The following is a 25,448-nucleotide window of genomic DNA, read 5'->3' as shown; positions in this document are numbered from 1 at the left end:
TGTCACTCTGTCACTCTTTCATTGTGTCACTCTGTCACACTGTCACACTGTCACTCTGTCACCCTGTCACTCTGTCACTCTGTCACCCTGTCACACTGTCACTCTGTCACACTGTCACTCTGTCACTCTGTCACCCTGTCACCCTGTCACTCTGTCACCCTGTCACCCTGTCACACTGTCACTCTGTCACTCTGTCACACTGTCACTGGGTCACTCTGTCACACTGTCACTGGGTCACTCTGCCACACTGTCACTGGGTCACCCTGTCACCCTGTCACTCTGTCACCCTGTCACCCTGCCACACTGTCACTGGGTCACTCTGTCACACTGTCACTGGGTCACTCTGTCACACTGTCACTGGGTCACTCTGCCACACTGTCACTGGGTCACCCTGTCACCCTGTCACTCTGTCACCCTGTCACCCTGCCACACTGTCACTGGGTCACTCTGTCACACTGTCACTGGGTCACTCTGTCACACTGTCACTGGGTCACTCTGCCACACTGTCACTGGGTCACTCTGCCACACTGTCAATCTGGCACCCGTACACCCTGTCATCTAGTCACACTGTCACTGTCACACTGTGCCACTGTCACTCTGTCACACTGTCACCCTGTCACACTGTCACACTGTCACTCTGTCACACTGTCACCCTGTCACACTGTCACACTGTCACTCTGTCACACTGTCACCCTGTCACACTGTCACTCTGTCACACTGTCACCCTGTCACACTGTCACACTGTCACTCTGTCACACTGTCACCCTGTCACGCTGCCACTGGGTCACTCTGTCACACTGTCACCCTGTCACGCTGCCACTGGGTCACTCTGTCACACTGTCACTCTGTTACTCTGTCACACTGTCACTCTGTTACTCTGTCACACTGTCATCCTGTCACTCTGTCACGCTGTCAATCTGTCACCCAGTCACTCTGTCACACTTCACTCTCTCACTCTGTCACCCTGTCACACTGTCACTCTGTCACTGTCACACTGTCACTCTTTCACCCTGTCACTAATTACCCTTTCACTCTGTCACTCTGTCACACTGTCACACTGTCACACTGCCACTCTTTCACCCTGTCACCAATCACCCTGTCATTCTGTCACTGTGTCACTCTGTCACACTTCACTCTCTCACTCTGTCACCCTGTCACCAATCACCCTGTCACTCTGTCACACTTCACTCTCTCACTCTGTCACACTGTCACTCTGTTGCCTGTCACACTGCCATTCTGTAACATTGTCATTCTGTCACCCTGTCACACTGTCACTCTTTCACCCTGTCACCAATCACCCTGTCACTCTGCCACTCTGTCAATCTGTTCCCATTGCAAACCCCGGGTGTTCACGTAACCTGTGCTTTCACAGGAGCTCAGGAAATCCATCGTCAATGCCCGGAGGGTTGGCAACACCAGGGAAGAACAGAGGAGGACATGATCACAGCTGATTGATGGCTGCTGTAGTGCCAGTGGACTGCACAGTTTGAAGACAAGGGAGGCACGGTGCAACGGTGGTTAGCGCAGTTGTTTCACAGCTCCAGGGTCCCAGGTTCGATTCCCGGCTGGGGTCACTGTCTGTGCGGAGTCTGCACGTTCTCCCCGTGTGTGCGTGGGTTTCCTCTGGGTGCTCCGGTTTCCTCCAACAGTCCAAAGATGTGCAGGTTAGGTGGATTGGCCACGCTAAATTGTCCCTTCGTGTCTAAACGGCTAGGTGGGGATACTGTGTCCGTGTGGGGCATTCGGCCGAGGCAGGGTGCTCTCTCGAAGGGTCGGTGCAGACTCGATGGGCTAAATGGCCTCCTTCTGCATTGTAGGGATTCGATGGTTCTATGAAGTACCGCGTCCAAGTCTTAGTATCAGGAAACCTTTCTGACAGAATCAATGCAACAATTAAATGAAACCTACGGTGTCGCAGTGGTTAGCACTGCTGCCTCACAGCGCCGAGGACCCCGGGTTCGATCCCGGCCCTGGGTCACTGTCCGTGTGGAGTTTGCACATTCTCCCCGTGTCTGCGTGGGTCTCACTCCCACAACCCAAAGATGTGCAGGGTAGGTGGATTGGGCACTCTAAATTGCCCCTTAATTGGGAAAAAAAAATAATTGGGTACTCTGAATTTATTTTTTAAAACTCTGCATTTCTCAAATTCTGGGCCTCTTGTGTATTCCCAGTTTCCATCATCCTCCAGTAGCGATCCTGTGCTTTCAGTTGGCACGACTCCAGGATGAAACCTCTTCACCTCGGTACCTCTCTCCTGTTCTGGCGGCTTCCTCATAACCTCACCCACCCGGCCCTTGGCCATCTTTCCCCTCAGCCGCCACCCTCACGGAATTAATTGTCACTTTGTGCTCAATTCTTCCACAACTTTCTGGCGTTGTAATAAGCCATCATCCCATTGCCCCCCCCCCCCCCCCCCCCCCCCCCCCCACAAGGCTTCCTCAGAATCATCTGTCATCCATTTTGACTTTCAGTAGCTCTCGCTGCCTGGGCGAGATGTCAGTTATTATGCCGTCTATTATTTCAGCTCAGATTAAAATAAATCATTGTGCCATTGACGCTGAGATCCAGCCTCTGGCTGAGAAATGTTCTAATCTTAAAATCACAGGAATGCTTGATGGGTTGAAACCCCAGGGGGCGGGGGGGTTGTTGCAAAAAATAATTCCACTGGTCTCACCATAGTTTATTTAGAATTGGAGAGCTGAAAGCTGAAAGGATTTCGTATCGAATATCAGGATGAGGCAGTGGATCAGATGCGATGAACTTCACAGATGCATATTAGACGGAACTCGAAGAAGAACGAATGAGGAATTGAGCATCGATGGGTCCTTGACCCAAATCTGATCCTTCCTTAGGTCAGGGGTCAGGAATAACCCTGGTGGCTCCGTGTGCGAGCCCCTCAGGGCTCAATAGGCACGAATCTTTCTAAAGCAATAACAATAGAATGTTCTGGAATTAGGGTCCGCACCAATACCGTGTCCTTGTCAATACTTACTTTGCTGACCAGGTTGGGACAAGCAACATGCCGGGACCTGCTCGGGATGGCTTTTATGCTCGGTCTGACGGAGCGAGAGTGAGCAGTTGAGGCCGATACTCTCTCCAGTTTAGAAGAATGAGGGGAGATCAAACTGAGGTGTGTGAGATAAATAGGTATTGACAAAGTAGACGTGGAGCGGACTCTTTCTCTTGTGGGGCAATCGAGAATGAGGGGGCCATGGCCGATGCGGAAATCGGGAAACGTGATCGGGCGGAGAATTGGTTCCAACACTGAAATTGCCTCGGCCCCCAGTTTCACTCGAAATCGCAATTTACCTTTGCCTCGACAGTGGTGCCAATGTGTTCCAGAAAGCCTATACAGCGAGTATTATTATTATTAAACACCGTTGACATATCATCAGCGGGTCTGACCCGGTATTCTCAGCGGCCTCCGCGATTCTCCGCCTCCACTGGGGGAGTTCCTGATGCCGAGATTCATTCGTTCTTGTAAAAATCATGAAACTGACACCGTGGCTGCTGAGGGGGGGGGGGGGGGGGGGGGGGGGGGGGGGGGGTATGGAAAGTGTCCAACATCACCATAGTTTGAAAATGAAAATTGCTTATTGTCACGGGTAGGCTTCAATGAAGTTACTGTGAAAAGCCCCAAGTCGCCACATTCCGGCGCCTGTCCGGGGAGGCTGGTACGGGAATTGAACCGCGCTGCTGGCCTGCCTTGGTCTGCTTTCAAAACCAGCGATTTAGCCCAGTGTGCTAAACAGCCCCTGTTGCTGACAGTTTTGCCACTGGCCGGGGGGGCTTCTCCCAGGGCCGGGGGGGAGTAGCGGGGGGGTTGGCCAGGAGGTGGGCTGTGGGGTCGGGGTGGGCAGGCACGGAGCACCATTGCCGCAGCCGGAAAGGCAGCCGTGCAGCTGCGCACACCGCTGACAGCCCACTGTGAACTTAGGGCCGCAGGTCGTACGGGTCTCCGCCCAGGTCACCCCCCCAGGTGCCCTCTAGCCCCAGCCGACCCATCAGCGGGATGGGTGCGCACCAGCGCAACCAGTGCCATCTTATTGGCTAGGATGAGTGTGTGTGGGGGGGGGGGGGGGGGGGGGGGGGGGTGGGGGGGGGGGGGGGGGGGGGGGGGGGTGTAATGTGTGTGTGCGGCTGGAGCTTGTCAGCCTCCCGAGCGTCAATCACGGACCCGGTGAATCCGGCACCGTTTCTCATTGCAATCAATGGTGTTCCACATGATGCCGGTGCTATTGCCTCCCCGGTCGCTGAATCGGTCCAGGTGCGGCACCAGTTTTGCTGTCGTGGAAGTCCGCAAATCCTGTCCCAGCATCAATCAGGAACGGGAGAATCCAGCAACACAGTTTTAGGGTAAGGGGCAGAAGATTTAAAACGGAGGTGAGGAGAAATTACTTCTCCCAAAGGATTGTGAATCTGTGGAATTCGCTATCCCAGAGTGCAGTGGATGCTGGGCCATTGAGTAAATTTAAGGAGGAGACTGTCATAATATACATCCATGTAGATAATGGAGTGCAGACAGGCAGTGATTGACACACAGGATGACCAGTAAGTACACAGAACACAGCAGCCAATCACCAGACAGGACACGGCCACTATAAAGCCAGAGGGCACTAGGATTCCGCTCTCTCTGGACCCAGCCACTGAGATAGTCAGAGCTCGTGAGCTAGCCAGTCCAAACACCATGCGGTAGCTAGTAAGTCTGGTCAGGCTAGTACTACGTCTCCAGTCAATTCAGCATAGTGTCAACCCACAGTTGAACATGTATAGTAGTTAAGACGTTAAATAAAATCGTCTTGCATCTTTTCAAGTGTTAGAGGTCTCTCTCTCACTACACTGCATCAAGTGCAGTTCACGTCGACCCAGCCTGCCCAACACATCATGGTACCAGTGAGTGATGCTGAAATTTGACGGACCTACCGCGAGTGAATCAGTGTTGAACAGCAAGCTGCCACCCGGTGAAATGAAAAAGTCCGCCCCTCTTTGCAGCTCCGCATCTCCGGCAACCTCAGTGCAAATTGGAAGATCTTCAAACAAAAGTTCCAGCTCTATCTCGAAGCCACCAACCTCGAGGCCACATCGGACGACAAGAAGATCGCACTTTTCCTCTCCACAGCGGGGGACCACGCCATCCACATCTACAACTCCCTTACATTCACTGAAGGAGAAGACAAGACAAAATTTAAAACAGTCCTGCTGAAGTTCGACAGCCACTTTGACATTGAGGTGAATGAGAGCTTTGAACGGTATGTTTTCCAGCAGAGGATTCAGGGTAAGGATGAACCTTTTCAGTTCTTTTTAACCCATCTCCGCATCCTCGCGCAGCCATGCAACTATTTTTTTTTTAAAATAATTTTTATTGAAGAAATTTTTCAAATACAAACATTTTAACCCCCCCTACATTTACATTTAAATTATAACAAAACAAAGTCAAACCCCCCTACTTAACAAAAAAAAGAAAAAAAGTCCCCCCCCCCCTACTCTCGCGCGTCCCCCCCCCCCCCCCCCCCCCACCCCCCGCCGGCGAACCGACAGTCAGACCAACCTATCATTTCTAGCAGCGTCCTCGGGCAGGCCTTGCCCGTGCCACCACCGCCACCGTACTTCCTTCGTCTTTGTCCCCCCTCCCCCCCCCCTCCCTCCCGCCCTCCCCTCCCCTCCCGGGTTGCTGCTGTCACGGCCTCAGTTTCTATCTCTGATCTAAGAGGTCTAGGAAGGGTTGCCATCGCCTGAAAAACCCCTGCACCAACCCTCTCAGGGCGAATTTGATCCTTTCCAACTGGATGAAGTTTGCCATGTCGTTTAACCAGGTGTTAACACTCGGAGGCCTTTCGTCCCTCCACTGAATCAAGATCCTCCTCCGAGCCACCAAGGACGCAAAGGCTAATATTCCAGCCTCCCTCGCCTCCTGTACCCCCGGTTCCACCCCAACCCCGAAGATCGCAAGTCCCCATCCTGGCTTGACCTTGGACCCCACCACTCTCGACACTGTCCCTGCCACCCCCTTCCAGAACTCCTCCAGTGCCGGACATGCCCAAAACATATGTGCATGATTCGCAGGGCTTCCCGAACATCTAATACACCTGTCTTCACCCCCGAAAAACCGACTCATCCTTGTCCCCGTCATGTGGGCTCTATGCAGTACCTTAAATTGAATGAGACTTAGTCTCGCACATGACGACGACGCGTTGACCCTCTCCAGGGCGTCTGCCCATGTCCCGTCCTCTATCCGTTCCCCCAGCTCTAACTCCCACTTATCTTTCAGCTCCACTACTGGTACCTCCTCCATCTCCTGCATAATCTTATAGATGTCCGAGATCTTCCCCTCCCCGACCCAGACCCCTGAAAGCACCCTATCACTCACCCCCCTGTCGGGGAGCGCGGGGAACCCCTCTACCTGTCGTCTGGCAAATGCCTTCACTTGGAGGTACCTGAACGTGTTCCCCGGGGGGAGCCCAAATTTCTCCTCCAGCTCTCCCAAGCTCGCAAACCTCCCCTCTATAAACAAGTCCCTCAGTTGTCTAATACCCGCCCTCTGCCAGCTCTGGAATCCCCCTCCTGTATTTCCCGGCGCAAATCTGTGGTTCCCTCTTAGTGGTGCCCCTATCAGACCTCCCACTTCCCCCCTGTGTCGCCTCCACTGCCCCCAGATCTTGAGGGTGGCCGCCACCACCGGGCTCGTGGTATACCTCGTGGGAGGGAGCGGCCATGGTGCCGTTACCAGTGCCCCTAAGCTTATGTTGCCGCAGGACGCCCTCTCCATGCGCTTCCAGGCTGCCCCCTCCCCTTCCATCATCCACTTTCGTACCATCGACGTATTTGCCGCCCAGTAATATCCTGAAAGGTTGGGTAACGCCAGCCCTCCACTATCCCTACTCCGCTCCAAAAAGACCCTTCTAACTCTCGGGGTGCCATGTGCCCACACATACCCCATGATACTACTCGTTACCTTCTTGAAAAAGGCCCTGGGGAGGAAGATGGGCAGACACTGGAACAAAAACAAGAACCTCGGGAGGACCGTCATTTTAACTGACTGCACCCTCCCTGCCAGCGACAGCGGCACCATGTCCCACCTCTTAAACTCCTCCTCCATCTGTTCCACCAGTCTGGAAAAGTTCAACTTGTGGAGGGTCCCCCAGTTCTTTGCCACCTGCACCCCCAAATACCTAAAACTTTTAACTGCTCTTTTGAAGGGGAGCCTCCCAATTCCCTCCCCTTGGTCTCCCGGGTGTATTACAAAGACCTCACTTTTCCCCAGATTTAATTTATACCCCGAAAAGTCCCCGAACTCCGCTAGTATCCCCATTACCTCCGGCATTCCCCCCTCCGGGTCTGCCACATACAACAACAAATCATCCGCATAGAGCGAGACCCGATGTTCCTCCCCTCCCCTTGTCAGTCCTCTCCACCCCCCTGAACCCCTCAGTGCCATCGCCAACGGCTCAATCGCTAATGCAAATGGAGATAGGGGACATCCCTGCCTAGTACCTCGATGGAGCCCAAAATATTCTGACCTCCTCCCGTTTGTTACCACACTTGCCATCGGAGCTGAATAGAGCAGTTTTACCCACTTGATAAATCCCTCCCCAAACCCAAACCTTTCCAACGTCTCCCACAAGTATTCCCACTCCACCCTGTCAAATGCCTTCTCCGCGTCCAGCGCTACCACTATCTCCGCCTCCCCTTCCACTGCTGGCATCATAATCACATTTAACAATCTCCGGACATTTGTGTTAAGTTGACGTCCCTTCACGAACCCCGTCTGGTCTTCATGGACTACCCCTGGCACACAGTCCTCTATCCTGGTTGCCAGGACCTTTGCTAACAGCTTGGCGTCAACATTCAGGAGGGAGATGGGCCTGTAGGACCCGCACTGGACCGGGTCCTTGTCCCGCTTCAAAATCAAGGAGATCAGGGCCTGCGACATTGTTGGGGGCAGAACCCCCCCCTCGCGCGCCTCATTAAAGGCTCGCACCAGCACTGGACCCACCAAGTCCACAAATTTCCTGTAAAACTCCACCGGGAACCCATCCGGCCCCGGCGCCTTCCCCGCCTGCATCTGGCCTATCCCTTTAATTAGCTCCTGCAGCTCTATCGGCGCCCCCAACCCTTCTACCAGCTCCTCCTGTACCTTTGGGAACCCCAATTTGTCGAGAAAGTTCTTCATTCCCCCTCTCCTCTTCGGCGGTTCAGACCTATACAATTCCCTATAGAAGTCCCTAAAGACCCTATTCACCTCTTGCCCCTTCTGCACTACGTCCCCACCCCTCTCTCTCACTCCCCCAATCTCTCTGGCTGCATCTCGCTTACGAAGCTGGTGTGCCAGCATCCTGCTCGCCTTTTCCCCGTACTCATACGCCGCACCCTGCGCCCTTCTCCACTGCATTTCCGCCTTCCTAGTGGTCAGTAGGTCGAACCTGGCCTGCAAGCTACGCCGCTCCCTTAATAGCCCCTCCTCTGGTGCCGCCGCATATTTCCTATCTACTTCTAGGAGCTCCCCCACCAGCCTCTCCCTTTCCTGCCTCTCCTTCCTCTCTCTGTGTGCCCTTATGGAGATCAGCTCTCCTCTAATCACTGCTTTCAAGGCCTCCCAGACCGTCCCCACCTGCACCTCACCTGTGTCATTCGTACCCAGATAGTTCTCAATGCCCGTTCTCACCCTTCTGCACACCTCTTCGTCCGCCAACAGCCCTACATCCAGGCGCCACAACGGGCGTTGATCCCGCGCCTCCCCCATGTCCACGTCCACCCAATGTGGTGCATGGTCCGATATCGCAATGGCCGAGTACTCCGTGTCCTGCACTCTCGGTATCAGCCCCCTGTTCAATACGAAAAAATCGATCCTAGAGTACACTCTGTGGACGTGGGAGAAAAAAGAATACTCCCTCGCCCTAGGCCTACCAAATCTCCATGGGTCTACCCCTCCCATCTGCTCCATGAACCCCCTTAACACCTCTGCCGCTGCCGGCCTCCTATTCGTCCTGGAACTCGATCTATCCAGCCCAGGGTCTAACACCGTATTAAAGTCCCCTCCCATGATCAGGCCCCCTGCCTCCAGTCCCGGGATGAGGCCCAGCAGGCGCCTCATAAAACCCGCGTCGTCCCAGTTCGGGGCATACACATTTACCAGTACCACATTCTCTCCCTGCAACCTACCCCTCACCATCACGTACCTGCCCTCCTTGTCTGCCACCACCTCTGCCGCCACAAACGACACCCTCTTTCCCACCAAAATCGCCACCCCCCCGGTTCTTGATATCCAAGCCTGAGTGGAACACCTGTCCCACCCACCCCCTTCTCAGGCGGACCTGATCTGCTACCCTCAAATGAGTCTCCTGCAGCATTGCTACATCAGCCTTCAGTCCCTTCAGGTGTGAGAAGACCCTTGATCTTTTGACCGGCCCATTCAGCCCCCTTACGTTCCACGTGATCAATCGGATCGCAGAGCAACCCGTCCCTACTCCCTGTCGATTAGCCATGTCTTGTCCCTTGCTCGCCCCGGGTCATCCCTCCTTTTCTGACCCGCTTCCCATAGCGATGGCCCCCCCCCCCCCCCACCCCCCCGGCTCTCCCCTTCTCGTCCCTGGTCTTTCCAGCAGCAACCCGGTGTCCCCCCCCAGCCCCCCCCCCCCCCCCCCCCCCCCCCCTGGCTAGGACCCCTCCTAGCCGCGATGTACCCAACATCGGACTCCCGAGAATCAGCTGGTCTCCGCTGACCCGGCTGCTCCTGCCACATTCCGTCTCCTCCCGGTTCACCCCATCTGCGCCCGTGAAAGATCCCCTTAAAACCCCAGAGAAAGACCCGCATAATCAACCCGCTCCCCCCCCGTCCCGTCTCCCCAACTTAACGAGAAAAATACCCAATGGCAACTAAATACATAAATACTTAACTACATACTTAAATAACAAAATAATTAACTAGCTATCAACTAACAGTGTGCCCAACCATCACCCTCCATCAAACAGTATAAATAACCGCAGATAACCATAACCCGAAAAGAAAAAAAGAACAAAAAAACCCCCCCAAGCACCCAAAGAAAAAGGGTAAGAGGGGTAAATAACTAAGGGAAATTGGAAACGGGAAGAAACACCCCATAAGAAGCCAACGACCCACAATAGAGATTTCAACAGTACAAATATACAGAAACACCCAACAACTCGAAACCTTCAAGATATTCAGAAAAGTCAACCGTTCGAGAAAAAACACCCCAGACAATCCACGAAACTGTTACCCAGTTCCGACCTGGCCTGAAAAAGAAAAGGGCCACTTGCTCAATCAAGAGTCCCCAGGCGGCTACGACCGCCGGTGCTCCCAGGTTTTAGTTCGTGTCCAACTTTTCCTCTTGTACAAAGGTCCAGGCCTCCTCTGGGGACTCAAAATAATGATGTTGGTCCTTGTAGGTGACCCACAAGCGCGCCGGTTGCAGCATTCCAAATTTGATCTTTTTCGCGTGTAGCACCGCCTTTGTCCGGTTGTACCGGGCCCGCCGCTTTGTCACCTCCGCACTCCAGTCCTGGTACACCCTTACCGTCGAGTTCTGCCACTTGCTGCTTTTCTCCCTTTTTGCCCACCTCAGGACTTTCTCACGATCACTTAGCCGCTGGAACCGCACCAGCACCGCCCTCGGGGGCTCGTTTGCCCTAGGCCTCCTGGCCATGACCCGGTATGCCTCTTCCAATTCCAGGGGCGCCGGACCGGCCCCCTCCCCCATCAGGGAGCTCAACATCTCCGCCACATATCCCGGGAGATCCGACCCCTCCAGGCCTTCTTCCAGGCCCAGGATCCTCAAATTTTTCCTCCTCATCCGAGTGTCCAGCTCCTCGAAGCGGCTCTGCCACTTCATGTGGAGTGCCTCGTGCACCTCCACCTTTGCCCCGATGACTGTGGCCTCCTCCTCCCTCGCGGTCATCTCCTGCTGCAGATCTTTAATCGACGCCTCTTGGATCGCCTGGGCTCCCACCAACCTGGTGGCCGTCGCGTTCATGGACTCTAAGAGCTCCACTTTCATCTCCGTGAAAAAACGGAGGAGAGCGGCCTGCTGCTCCTCCGCCCATTTCTTCCACTCCTCCGATGCGCCGCCGGCCGCCATTTTGATTTTCTTCCCCCGCTTTTTTTGGGGAGCTGCTGCCGTTTTTCTTGCCGCTCCACTCCGGGTACCGACCATAAAATCGGTCTAGTTCTCCTCAGGGGACCTTCCCCCACCGGGATTCGTTTTTCCAGCACCGCTGGGGCCCTCCAATTGGCCCAAAAACACCTTTGTCGCAGGAGTTTCCAAATGTGCGGCTTAGCTAGTCATAGCCGCAACCGGAAGTCGCAGCCATGCAACTATGACTCGACAGCTGATTCCATGATCCGGGATCAGATCGTTTTCGGGATCCACTCCGATTCCCTTCGCCAGCAGCTCCTGAAAGTCAAGCAGCTGACCCTCACCATCGCCATCCACGAGCAGGCTAACAACCGGTACTCCCACATCAGGGCGGCAGAAACTGCAAAGCTAGCCTCCCACGAGGTGGAACGGGTGCAGGCTATCGCCCAAATGCAGGGCCTAAGTATCGACGAGAGTGGCCATTTCGCGCACTTGTGCAGGGGCCCGGGAAAAGGGTGCGAAATAGACGACCAGACTGCGCAGATGCGGACGTCGATCGACCGCACTGCGTATGCACGATGGCGCACGGAAAGTGCTGATGTTGGCGTCATGACGTGTCCGAATTGTGGCTCCGCCCATTTAAAGCGGCAATGTCCGGCAAAATCACGACGATGTCCACATTGTGGCAAGTTTGGCCACTACGCAGCCCTTTGCAGATCTGCTCCACTGCCCAGCATCCAGCGATCCCAGCCAGAAGTGTCCGTTCAGTACAGCAGGCCATGCCAGATTCCGACCCCGACAGCCCAACAGATCCTGATGCTGAGTGCCTCAAATCCCCATACTGGGTGGGCATCGTTACGAAGCATGCGCTGCCTTTCTCCAAGATAGTGAAGCACCTCCCGATCCTCAGCGTGGATCCCGACGATGAGTGGTGTGCTGTCCTCACAGTTAACAAGGCTCGCATCCGGTTCAAACTGGATACCGGCGCATTGGCGAACCTCATCTCGAAATCCGATCTCTACACCATCCGCGTCAGACCAAGTATTCTTCCACCGGCCTGCCAGCTCCTTGACTACAATGGCAATGCCATAGCTGCCAGTGGCTCGTGCCCCCTCGGAGTGTCCAATAAGTCAATTAAAGCGACCCTGCGGTTTGAGATCAGGGGCTAGGCCCGCGCCGGAGTAGTTTGCGCCCCGCCGGCTGGCGAGGAAGGCCTATGGCGCCACGCCAGCCGGGTCCGAAGGGACCCCGCCGGCCAGAGCGGGTCCGCACATGCACGTGAGCGTCAGCAGCTGCTGACGTCATCCCCGTGCATGCACGGGGGGGGGTTCACCTACGCGTCGGCCACGGCGGAGGCTGACATAGCCGACGCATATGAAAAGAGTGCCTCCACGGCACAGGCCCGCCTGCGGATCGGTGGGCCCCGATCGCGGGCCAGGCCACCGTGGGGGACACCCCCCAGGGCCAGATCTCCCGGCGCCCCCCCAGGACCCCGGAGTCCGCCCGCACCACCAGGTCCTGCCGGTAAGGGACCTAGTCTAATCTACGCTGGCGGGACTGGCAAAGAACCAGCAGGACTTTGGCCCATCGCGGGCCGGAGAATCGCCGGGGGGACCGCTGCGAGCGGCCGCTGACCAGCAAAGCACTTTTGTTGTGAGGTTGTGAAAAGTGCAATGGAAATGCAAATTGTGGGAGTGATTTTCCACCCCTCCGGTGTCCGGCGCACATCCTGCTACTTCCGGAGAAAAGAGGGAGAGACTCTAAACGGAGTTTGCGTCGGGTGCCAAGCGGAGCGCAATGCCCCCGGCTCGCCCGCAGCACCGGACTCAATCCGGTTCACCCACGGACATAAACCCAATGAGCAGATTTAAATGACCGCGTGAATATGCTCAGCCCCTTTCAGGGCGGAGTCTCCCGTCCCCGGGATTCCGGGCCGCAGCCAGGAGCGTGAGGCCAGCGGGAATCACTGCTCATCTTCATCGACGGAGACCCTGACCATGCCGGCGGGGGGGCTCAGGCCATTGGAGCCCCCGGGTGGTCGAGGACAGGGCAAGGTGCCCAGGCACTGCCCCCTGGCACTGCCCTATGTGCCCTGGCACTGCCCTCTGGCACTGCCCCCTGGTGCCCTAGCACTGCCCTCTGGCACTGCCCCCTGGTGCCCTGGCACTGGCCCTAGTACCCTGCCAGTGACATACTGGCACTGCCCCGTGGTGCCCTGGCACTGCCCCGTGGTGCCCTGGCACTGCCCCCTGGCACTGCCCTATGTGCCCTGGCACTGCCCTCTGGCACTGCCCCCTGGTGCCCTGGCACTGCCCCTAGTACCCTGCCAGTGACATACTGGCACTGCCCCGTGGTGCCCTGGCACTGCCCCCTGGTGCCCAGGAACCTCTCCCTGGCACTGCCCCATGTGCCCTGGTACTGCCCCTAGTGCCTGCCAGTGACATACTGGCACTGCCCCCTGGTGCTGGCACTGCCCCCTGGTGTCCTGGCAGTGACATACTGGCACTGCCCCCTGGTGTCCTGGCACTGCCCCATGGTGCCCTGGCAGTGACATACTGGCACTCCTCCCTGGTGCCCTGGCACTGCCCCCTGGTGCCCTGGCACTGCCACCTGGTGCCCTGGCACTGCCCCCTGGTGCCCTGGCACTGCCATCTGGTGCCCTGGCACTGCCCCATGGTGCCCTGGCAGTGACACACTGGCATTGTCAGGTGAGCATTGCCAGAGAGGCAGGTTGACATTGTCAGGTCACCAGGCTAGCACTGCCAAGGGGCGGGCCTGAAGAGGGCATGAAGAGAGGACAAGGGATGGGGCCTGAAATGGGGAACTTCGGCGACTCCATCACGTGGTGCCAATTACTTGGATGGTGGGGGGGAGGGCACTGGTACAGCATTGGGGGTGGGGGCCTGTTGCCTGCGAGTGGGAGGGACATTTGGGTTGTTTGATGGCCGACCCGCTGCCCGAGGAGCCAGCACGACCGCCGTGTTTAGGTCCTCCACATCTCTTTGCCCACAGGAATCTCCCCAAGCTCCAAAACTAATGACTATGTGTTGGTGGGTTGCACCGAGCATAGGAGCAGAATGACGCCATTCGGCCCATCGAGTCTGCTCTGTCATTCAACCATGGCTGATATGTTTCTCAGCCCCATTCTCCTGCCTCCTCCCCATAACCCCTGATCCACTTATTGACCAAGAACTGCAGCACGGTGGCATTGTGGATAGCACAATCGCTTCACAGCTCCAGGGTCCCAGGTTCGATTCCGGCTTGGGTCACTGTCTGTGTGGAGTCTGCGCATCCTCCCCGTGTGTGCGTGGGTTTCCTCCGGGTGCTCCGGATTCCTCCCACGGTCCAAAGAAGTGCACGTTAGGTGGATTGGCCGTGATAAATTGCCCTTATTGTCCAGAATTGCCCTTAGTGTTGGGTGGAGTTGCTAGGTTGTGGGGATGGGGTGAAGGTGTTAACCTTGGGTAGGGTGCTTTTTCCAGGAGCCGGTGTAGACTCGGTGGGCTGAATGGCCTCCTTCTGCACTGTGAATTCTATGTTCTATGACCCGCCTGGCATCCTCGGCTATGTAGTCCAGAACAGCCTTCTGGGGCCCGATCCAGTCAGATGCGTGGCCTCCTACTGCAGCTGGCGAAATGGCAGATCAGAGGAGGACACGCATATTTATACGGCTCCTTGTGGGCGGAGCTAGCCGGCAGGGGCTACCGGCGAACCTGTACAGACAAACAGAACAGACAGACAGAACAGAACAGCACAGAACAGGCCCTTCGGCCCTCGATGTTGTGCCGAGCCATGATCACCCTACTCAAACCCACGTATCCACCCTATACCCGTAACACAACTCCCCCCCTTAACCTTAGGACACTACGGGCAATTTAGCATGGCCAATCCACCTAACCTGCACATCTTTGGACTGTGGGAGGAAACCGGAGCACCCGGAGGAAACCCACGCACACACGGGGAGGACGTGCAGACTCCACACAGACAGTGACCCAGCCAGGAATCGAACCTGGGACCCTGGAGCTGTGAAGCATTTATGCTAACCACCATGCTACCGTGCTCCCTGAAGTGCAGGTCCTACATTACATCCCCTAATACAGGTGCACACAGTGGTTCACCACTGGGTAATCAGTACAACAGACAAAAAAAACTCCTGACCCTCTTCCCATTTCTTTATCACACTTTTGCTGAAGGTGTGGCTGTCTTATTTAACGTCTTATTGTTGACCCACTCTTGCTACCCTCCCCCACCCCAGGCCCCCAGGCCCGGCCTGACGGTTTGAACGCCTTGCTGACAAGTGAAGAGTTTGTTGTGCGATAGCGTTGGGCAATTTGCTTTCATTGCTGAATCCCTTCCCCCTCCCATCAACCCATCCCCCACCCCCCTCCCCACACAGCCCTGGTTTTACCAACAGAACCATCAATGTATGACATGCAACATCAATAGACATTAATTTGTTCAAAATCCTGGCCTCGCATCTGGATAGAAAATTAGTCCTATATTTAGCAAACCTGACCTCAAACTATTTGCTGGTTTCCAGCTTGAAGCAGTGATTGGCTTCTCCCTGTCTTCCCAGCTGCATTCAGGAATGTGAGCGACGCTATTCGAGGATCACGCACTCCCTCCTCTCCCTGAGGACACTCCAGGTTTGTTCTGTATGGCCGGTTCCAGCCAGGGTCAAAGTTTGAGGTTTTCTCACACAAGCGAACACAGAGAAAAAAAATGATCTGTGTATATTTATACCAGGGATGAAGCAGACTACCCGGGAAAAAGAGTCCGTTGAATCCTTGGACTTGACAATGGAAGTATCTGGAAAATGGGAAGCAAAGCGGCAAAATCAAGAAATCGGCTCATAATTTCCCAGAGGGTCAAATGTGAAGGAATTGAACGGAATCTGTGCCCAGAGCGGGATTAGAGATTTCTTGGGATTTATAGAATCCCGAGAGAGCAGAAGGAGGCCATTCGGCCCATCGAGTCACCACCGACCCTCCTAAAGAGCACCCTATGTAGGTCCAACCTCCAACCCCATCTCTGCAACCCTGTAAACCCACCTAACCGTTGGACACTAATGGCAATTTTTCATGGCCAATCCACCTAACCTGCACATCTTTGGACTCTGGGACTTGGGAGCCAGAAACATTGGATTCCTTCTAAACAAACCCCCCTTCCCTAATGTGTATAACAAACTGAAATAAAAGCAGAGAATGATTTTATTTTCAAGTCCGAGATTCATATGGACTAGTTCTGTGTTATTATAGGGGTAAAATACTGAAAAAACAAAATATAGACTGCAAACGCTGGCGACATTCAACAGGTCAGGCAACGTAGACTCAGTGCAGTGCAGAAAGAGAGCATTCGGCCCATTGAGTCTGCACCAGCCCTCCGAAAGAGTACCCTACCTAGGCCCACCTCCCCATCCCATTCCCGTAACCCCACCGAACCTTTTGAACACAGGGGCAACTATCACGGCCAATCCACCTAACCCTGCACATTTCTGACTGTGGGAGGAAGCCGGAGCACCCGGGGGAAACCCACGCAGACACAGGGAGAATGTTCAAACTCCGCACAGACAGTCACACAAGGTCAGAATCGAACCCGGGTTTGCCTCACGGTGCTGAGGACCCGGGTTCGACCCCGGGTCACTGCCGGGTGGAGTTTGCGCATTCTCCCTGTGTCTGCGTGGGTCTCACAGGTGGTTAGCATAAATGCTTCACAGCTCCAGGATCCCAGGTTCGATTCCCGGCTGGGTCATTGTCGGTGCGGAGTCTGCACGTCCTGCCCGTGTGTGCGTGGATTTCCTCCGGGTACTCTGGTTTCCTCCCACAGTCCAAAGATGTGCGGGTTAGGTGGATTGGCCATGCTAAATTGCCCGTAATGTCCTAAAAAAAAAAAGTAAGGTTAATGGGGGGATTGTTGGGTTACGGGTATAGGGTGGATACGTGGGTTTGAGTAGGGTGATCATTGCTCGGCACAACATCGAGGGCCGAAGGGCCTGTTCTGTGCTGTACTGTTCTATGTTAACACAAAAATGTGCAGGGTAGGTGGATTGGCCACGCTAAATTGCCCCTGAACTGGAAAAAAAATGAATGGAGTGCTCTAAATTTAATTGTTTTTAAACGAATCGAACCCGGGTTCCTGGTGCTGTGAGGCAGCGGTGCCAACCACTGTGCCACTCCCTCTACATTGACCTGAAAAACAAACCTCTGGAATTTCCCTCTCCCCAGACGCTGCCTGACCCGTCAAGTATTTCCAGAATATTTTGTTTTGGCAAAGTTATGAAATGAACGATCAACGAACCTGGGAAAATCTCGGCCCGATCAGTGTTTATTTAAGATTGAAATTTGCGCCGAGGTCCTGTCTTGTTATGCTCTTGGCGTGGCATAAGCTGTTTCCTTGATGTTCACTCTGACAAAGGAAGGTTCAGACGTGGAGATAACTTCAACACGTTTATTAAACTATTTACAATTCTCCTACAAAGATTCGCCTCTGCTGTTATAGCTATCCAGACTGACGAACCAGTCTGCTACAATCCACGTGGTGGGTGTGATGTTGAATCAACCCTGTGTCTGTACTCACTGAGTATCTCCACTGGAAAGAGGAAGATCATGTGTGCTGTGTCCTTTATATATGGGTTGGTGTAATGCCCCCCTGTGGTAGTGTCACCTCTGTGTGTATCGTGAATGCCCATTGGTCCTGTCCTATCCTACTGACCTATTGGTTGAGTGTCTGTGTGTCATGTCCCTGGTGCTGCCTCTAGTGTCCAGCTAGTCTACGTGTACTTACATTAACCCCTTGTGTGTCTACAGTGATGCACATCACCACATGTCCCAGGTTTGATCCCAGCTCTGGGTCGCTGTTCGTGTGGAGTTTGCACATTCTCCCCGTGCTTACGTGGGTTTCGCCCCTACCGCCCAAAGATGTAGGTGGATTGGCCACGCTAAATTGCCCCTTAATTGGAAAAAATGAATTTGGTACTCTAAATTTATTTTTTTTAATTTAAAAAAAGATTGAAATCTGTTCAAAGCAGGTGCCAATCCCCTCGAGGAACCTCCCTTTCACCGTTGCTGTTTCAGACTTCTGTTTTGCCAGTTCCTTGGCATCAAGCAAAGGGTTACAACCAATCCTATCCCTCTCTCTTGTAATATTGGTGAAAATCCTAGGTCGCCGCCACGATTGGTGGCTTCTGATGATGATGTCAGCATCAACGTGCTCCCCCCTCCCCCGCCCCCAGCCCACTGCACTGGCCTGAAATTGGGCAGAATCTTTCAGTGCCAGCTGTGGGATCACAGGGCTGGTGACGGTGATGTTTCAGAATGTGCTCCCGGGGGATTCACCAGGGATACCTGAAGAAATACGGTAAGGTTGCAAAACAGGCAATGATCTTTTCGTTCACAGCTTGGAGACTGAACACCAGATTGCAACAGACTCTAAATAATTCATCGGACTGAAATAAGCTTAAATAACTTACTGGATAGGTCGCGATTACTAAATATTTCAAAAATCTGTTCCATCACAGAAAATTATAAGTCCAGGAGGCCATTTGGTCCATTCCGCATGTGATAGCTCTTCAACTGGAACTTCAAACCCTTTTCATCAATTATTTCATCAATCTTTTATCACGGTGGCAAAGAGCTGCCTCACTGTCTGTGCGGAGTCTGCCCGTTCTCTCTGTGTCTGCGTGGGTATCCTCAGGGTGCTCCTGTTTCCTCCCACAGCGCAAAGATGTGCAGGTTAGGTGGATCGGCCGTGCTAAACTATCCCTCAGTGTCCAAAAGGTTAGGTGGGGTTACGGAGACAGCGCAGGGGAGTGAACATTGGTAGGGTGCTTTGGGGTGTCACGGTGGCGCAGTGGTTAGCACTGCTGCCTCATGGCGCTGAGGACACGGGTTCGATCCTACCCTGGGTCACTGTCCGTGTGGAGTTTGCACATTCTCCCCCCTCCCCGGTGACTGCGTGGGTTTCACCCCCACAACCCAAAGGTGTGCAGGATAGGTGGATTGGATACGCTAAATTGTGCCTTAATTGAAAAAAAAAAGAATTGAGTGTTCTAAATTAAAATAAAAGGCAGGATGCTCTTTCAGGAGGCATGGTGCAGACTCGATGGGCCGAATGGCTTTCTTCTGCACTGTAGAGATTCCCAAAAAAAAACACATCCTTCCCCCTTGTCCCTTTAAAATCTTCCCCTTCAAATACTTATCCTTTTCAAATGATCTTGAAGTCTCTGCCTCAATAACCCCCTTGTGGTAAAATATCCCAATGCCTCAACCAATCGATGAAAACATCTCTTCAAACATTCTCCTGTGACATTTCTCAGTCTACACGCGTGTGTCTTTCGTGCTGTTCTTTGGTAACTATGTTTATCTAGAAGGTGATCCCTGTGGATGGACATGTCGTAGAAGCAACTCGCTTCTGAAAGCATTAATCATGGACCATCTTAAACGTTAAAGTTTTTAATGTTGTGAATGTCACGAAGATCTCTGATTGTAAATAGCGAGAGCGGGCAGAAAGGTGAACTGTGTGTGTTGTAGAAAGGGGAATGAGAGTTCCGAACCGCGGATAGAAGAAAATGTTGATTGCAGGAAAAAGTCAATTAACAATTGGATGAAACGGTTTCCATCATGTTTCTGTCATGTTTCTGTCATGTTTCTGTCATGTGTAAATCCAAATTTATTACAGGTGGAAGTTACCATCATAGAATTTACAGTGCAGAAGGAGGCCATTCAGCCCTTCGAGTCTGCACCGGCTCTTGGAAAGAGCACCCTACTCAAGGTCAATAACTCCACCCCATTCCCATAACCCAGTAACCCCACCCAACACTAAGGGCAATTTTGGACACTAAGGGCAATTTATCATGGCCAATCCACCTAACCTGCACATCTTTGGACTGTGGGAGGAAACCGGAGCACCCGGAGGACACCCACGCACACACAGGGAGGATGTGCAGACTCCGCACAGACAGTGACCCAAGCCGGAATCGACCCTGGGACCCTGGAGCTGTGAAGTGATTGTGCTATCCACAATGCTACCGTGCTGCCCACTATTGTTACACATTACACATATTACACATTACTCATATTACACATGCACGCGGAATAAGAGAATCATTTCTTTATTGATCTCATTGAAAGCTACACATTATGAAATCCAATATCCCTCTGCACTTCACCCCAACCAGTTTGATTTATTCAAATTGTGTTAACAGAGGGAGGGTGAACATATTGAGAAGAACCGAGAATGAGAGTTCGATGCCCAGGACTTTTCCCGACCGATTTGGCCCATGGGCACTGGGAAAAAGGTGTTGATGCTGTTTTTGTAGAATTCACATGGCTCCTTATATCGGTTTTCAACACAGGAGGAACCTGTTTCACCCATCGGGCCTGTGTTAATCCCACTCCCACGCTCTCTCCCCATTAATCCCACTCCCATCCTCGCTCCTCATTAATCCCACTCCTATCCTGTATCCTCATTAATCCCACTCCCGTCCTATATCCCCATAAATCCCACTCCCACCCTGTATCCTCATTAATCCCACTCCCACCCTGTATCCTCATTAATCCCACTCCCACCCTCTCTCCCCATTAACCCCACTCCCACCCTGTATCCTCATTAATCCCACTCCCATCCTGTATCCCCATTAATCCCACTCCCACCCTGTATTCCCGTTAATCCCACTCCCATCCTGTATCCCCATTAATCCCACTCCCACCCTCTCTCCCCATTAATCCCACTCCCACCCTGTATCCTTGTTAATACCACTCCCACCTTGTATCCCCATTAATCCCACTCCCACCCTGTATCCCCATTAATCCCACTCCCATCCTGTATCCCCATTAATCCCACTCCCACCCTGTATCCTCGTTAATCCCACTCCCACCTTGTATCCCCATTAATCCCACTCCCACCCTGTATCCTCGTTAATCCCATTCCCATCCTGTATCCCCATTAATCCCACTCCCACCCTGTATCTTCATTAATCCCACTCCCACGCTCTCTCCCCATTAATCCCACTCCCAACCTGTATCCCTATTAATACCACTCCCACCCTCTCTCCCCATTAATCCCACTCCCATCCTGCATCCTCATTAATCCCACTCCCACCCTGCATCCTCATTTATCCGACTCCCACCTTGTATCCCTATTAATCCCACCCCCATCCTGTATCCCCATTAATCCCACTCCCATCCTGTATCCCCATTAATCCCACCCCCACCCTGTATCCCCATTAATCTCACTCCCACCCTGTATCGTCATTAATCCCACTCCCACCCTGTATCCCCATGAATCCCACTCCCATCCTGTATCCCCATTAATACCACTCCCATCCTGTATCCCCATTAATCCCACTCCCATCCTGTATCCCCATTAATACCACTCCCACCCTGTATCCCCATTAACCCCACTCCCATCCTGTATCCCCATTAACCTCACTCCCACCCTGTATCGTCATTAATCCCACTCCCACCCTGTATCCCCATTAATCCCACTCCCATCCTGTATCCCCATTAATACCACTCCCATCCTGTATCCCCATTAATCCCACTCCCATCCTGTATCCCCATTAATACCACTCCCATCCTGTATCCCCATTAATACCACTCCCACCCTGTATCCCCATTAATACCACTCCCATCCTGTATCCTCATTAATCCCACTCCCATCCTGTATCCTCATTAATCCCATTCCCACCCTGTATCCCCATTAATCCCATTCCCACCCTGTATCACCATTAATCCCACTCCCACCCTGTATCCTCATTAATCCCACTCCCATCCTGTACCCTCATTAATCACACTCCCACCCTGTTTCCCCATTAATCCCACTCCCACCCTGTTTCCCCATTAATCCCACTCCCACCCTGTATCCCCATTAATCCCACTCCCACCCTGTATCCTCATTAATCCCACTCCCACCCTGTTTCCACATTAATCCCACTCCCATCCTGTATCCTCATTAATCCCACTCCCACCCTGTTTCCCCATTAATCCCACTCCCATCCTTTAATCCCATTAATCCCACTCCCACCCTGTATCCTCATTAATCCCACTCCCATCCTGTATCCCCATTAACCTCACTCCCACCCTGTATCCTCATTAACCCCACTCCCACCCTGTATCCTCATTAATCCCACTCCCATCCTGTATCCCCATTACTCCCACTCCCACCCTGTATCCTCATTAATCCCACTCCCACCCTGTATCCTCATTAATCCCACTCCCATCCTGTATCCCCATTAATCCCACTCCCACCCTGTATCCTCATTAATTCCACTCCCATCCTGTTTCCCCATTAATCCGACTCCCACCCTGTATCCCCACTAATCCCACTCCCATCCTGTATCCCCATTAATCCCACTCCCACCCTGCATCCTCATTAATCCCACTCCCACCCTGTATCCCCATTAATCCCACTCCCACCCTGTATCCTCATTAATCCCACTCCCACCCTGTATCCTCATTAATCCCACTCCCACCCTGCATCCCCATTAATCCCACTCCCACCCTGTATCCCCATTAATCCCACTCCCACCCTGTTTCCCCATTAATCCGACTCCCACCCTGTATCCTCATTAATCCCACTCCCCCTCTCTTTCCTCATAATCCTGCAAATATTTTCCATTCAAGAATTTAGCCAATTCTGTTTTGAAATAGAGGCGGCACGGTGGTGCAGTGGTTAGCACTGCTACCTCACAGCACCGAGGACCCGGGTTCGATTCCGGCCCTGGGTCACTGTCCGTGTGGAGTTTGCACATTCTCCCCCTGTCTGTGTGGTTCTCACCCCCACAACCCAAAGATGTGCAGGTTAGGTGGATTGGCCACCCTAATTTGCCTTTAACTGGAAAAAAACCCATTGGGTAATCTAAATTCTTTGAGAAATTCTGTTTTGAAGGTGATGATCGAATTTGCTTCCAGCTGCATGGAATAATAATTCGTCATTTCACTTCAGATCATCGTAGAACCATCGATTTCCACCGGTGCACAGGGATGCCATTCGGCCCATCCAGTCTGCACCAACCCTTTGAAAGAGCACACTACCTTGGCCCACTGTCCCGCACTATCCCCGTAACCCCACCTAACCTTTTGAACACTAAGGGCAATTTATCACGACCAATGCACCAAACCTGCACATCTTTGCACTGTGGGAGGAAACCGGAGCACCCGGAGGAAAGCCACGCAGACACAGGGAGAACGTGCAGACTCCGCACAGACAGTGACCCAAGCCGGGAATCGAACCTGGGACCCTGGCGCTGTGCGGCTTTGTTTGCCGATGTTCTGAGATTGCGCGAGACGCTGCGTAAATCCAAATCTTTCTATTATTGTTGGAAATATTTGCGCTGTGATTTTGGCTGGGCAATAAATTACAGCTGAGGAAATGGCGTGAGCAAATCTCCTGGGCCCGGTACTCAGAAGAGCAGATTAGGCCGGCGCTGTTAGCGGACGGGAGACAGGATCTATTCTGTCAGATATTGCCCGCTGCAGACTGATGGGGAACGGTGAGGGAGGAAAGGAAAACAGGCAGGAATTGAATTCTTCTCCAGATTAAACAGCTCCAATCAAACATTACACCATCCCCCTCCCAGCCAAGGTTTAGCCCACACGGAACACTGAGTGCATTAACGATTAAAGCTGAAAAAAAAACAATTACTTCCTAATCCGTGCATTGCCGATAAAACATAATTCAATCATTCTTTAATCTGCCCCTGCTCTCTCTAAGAAGGCCCCGCCTCCCAGCGTTATTAAATCACATTGGATCACACGCAGATATTTAATATAGAAGATGGGTCAGAATCCATTGCTGCAATGGAGATTATTCCAGGCTGTGGGGAGCGGCAATGTAATGTCCGATTAGGTCAATGGAATGAGTAACGTTAATGTGCCGCTGAACCCATAGCTTCATTTCATTAAGTAGGAATCATTTTATTTTTTGACAAACTCATAAGTTTCTTTTCACCCAGCAAAATCTGAATTCAAATACTTGTCTTTTTCAATAGAAAGATTCTCATTTATCTCGTACCCTTCATACCCACAGGACATCGCAAATATTCCACAACCACACAGAGAACCGGCAAACTCCAAGCAGACAGTCACCCGAGACCAGCATCGAACCCGGGTCCTTGGCACTGTGAGGCAGCAGTGCTAACCACCGCGCCACCGTGCCGCCCATTATAAAATGCAAATGGCTTTTTCTCGTGTGTTAGACCATAAGACATAGGAGCAGAATTAGGCCACTCGGCCCATCGAGTCTGCTCCGCCGTTCAATCATAGCTGATATTTTGCTCATCCCCAGGGGCTGGTTTAGCTCAGGGGCTGGTTTAGCTCACAAGGCTAAATCGCTGGCTTATAAAGCGGACCAAGCAGGCCAGCAGCACGGTTCGATTCCCGTACCAGCCTCCCCGGACAGGCGCCGGAATGTGGCGACTAGGGGCTTTTCACAGTAACTTCATTGAAGCCTACTCGTGACAATAAGCGATTTTCATTTTCATTTTTCATTTCATTTCTCCTGCCTTTCACAGAATTTACAGTGCAGAAGGAGGCCATTCGGCCCATTGAGTTTGCACCGGCCTTTGGCAAGAGCACCATACCTAAGCCTGCACCTCCACCCTATCCTCACACTTCCACCGTATCCCCGTAACCCCACCTTACCGTACCTTTTTTGGACACTAAGGGCAATTTATCACGGCCAATCCACCTACCCCTGCACATCTTTGGACTGTGGGTGGAAACCGGAGCACCCGGAGGAAACCCATGCAGACACGGGGAGAATGTGCAGACTCCGCACAGACAATAACCCAAGCCGGGAATCGAACCTGAGACCCTGGCGCTGTGAAGCCATTGTGCTAACCACTATGCTACCATGCTGCCTTCTCCCCTTAACCCCTGATTCCCTTAATAATCGAGAACCTATCTATCTCTGTCTTAAAGACACTCAGTGATTTGGCCTCCACAGCCTTCTGCGGCAAAGAGTTCCACAGATTCACCACCCTCTATTTTAAAGGATCGTCCCTTTAGTCTGAGATTGTGTCCTCTGCTTCTAGTTTTTCCAAACGGAAACATTTTCTCCACGTCCACTCTATCCAGGCCACGATGTATCCTGTAATTTTCAATGAGATCCCCCCTCATCTTTCTAAACTCCCACGAGTACAGACCCAGAGTCCTCAACCGTTCCTCATACGTCAAGTTCTTCATTCCAGGGATCATTCTTGTGAACTTCCTCTGGACCCTTTCCAAGGCCCAGCACATCCTTCCTTAGATACGGGGCCCCAAACTGCTCACAATACTCCAAATGGGGTCTGATCAGAGCCTTATACAACCTGAGAAGTACATCCCTGGTCTTGTATTCTAGCCCTCTCGGCTAACATTG

The 25,448-nt window shown here is 53.0% G+C and overlaps 1 protein-coding gene across 1 annotated transcript in view; it reads left to right on the top strand.

Annotated features, from left to right (window-relative positions):
- The first annotated feature begins 18,290 nt into the window (after positions 1-18,290).
- The window catches only part of LOC119957810, a 50,881-nt gene continuing 43,723 nt past the window's right edge, over positions 18,291-25,448 (top strand). The window contains exon 1 of the mRNA XM_038785934.1: positions 18,291-18,446. Within this exon, the coding sequence (XP_038641862.1) occupies positions 18,404-18,446 (43 nt within the window). The 5' untranslated portion in view covers positions 18,291-18,403. The remainder of the gene's footprint in view (positions 18,447-25,448) is intronic.

Source organism: Scyliorhinus canicula, chromosome 27, assembly GCF_902713615.1.
Source record: "Scyliorhinus canicula chromosome 27, sScyCan1.1, whole genome shotgun sequence".
In the NCBI taxonomy this organism is placed as follows: domain Eukaryota; kingdom Metazoa; phylum Chordata; class Chondrichthyes; order Carcharhiniformes; family Scyliorhinidae; genus Scyliorhinus; species Scyliorhinus canicula.
Note: the sequence above shows the minus strand (reverse complement) of the source record. Positions and strands in the feature narration are given on the sequence as shown.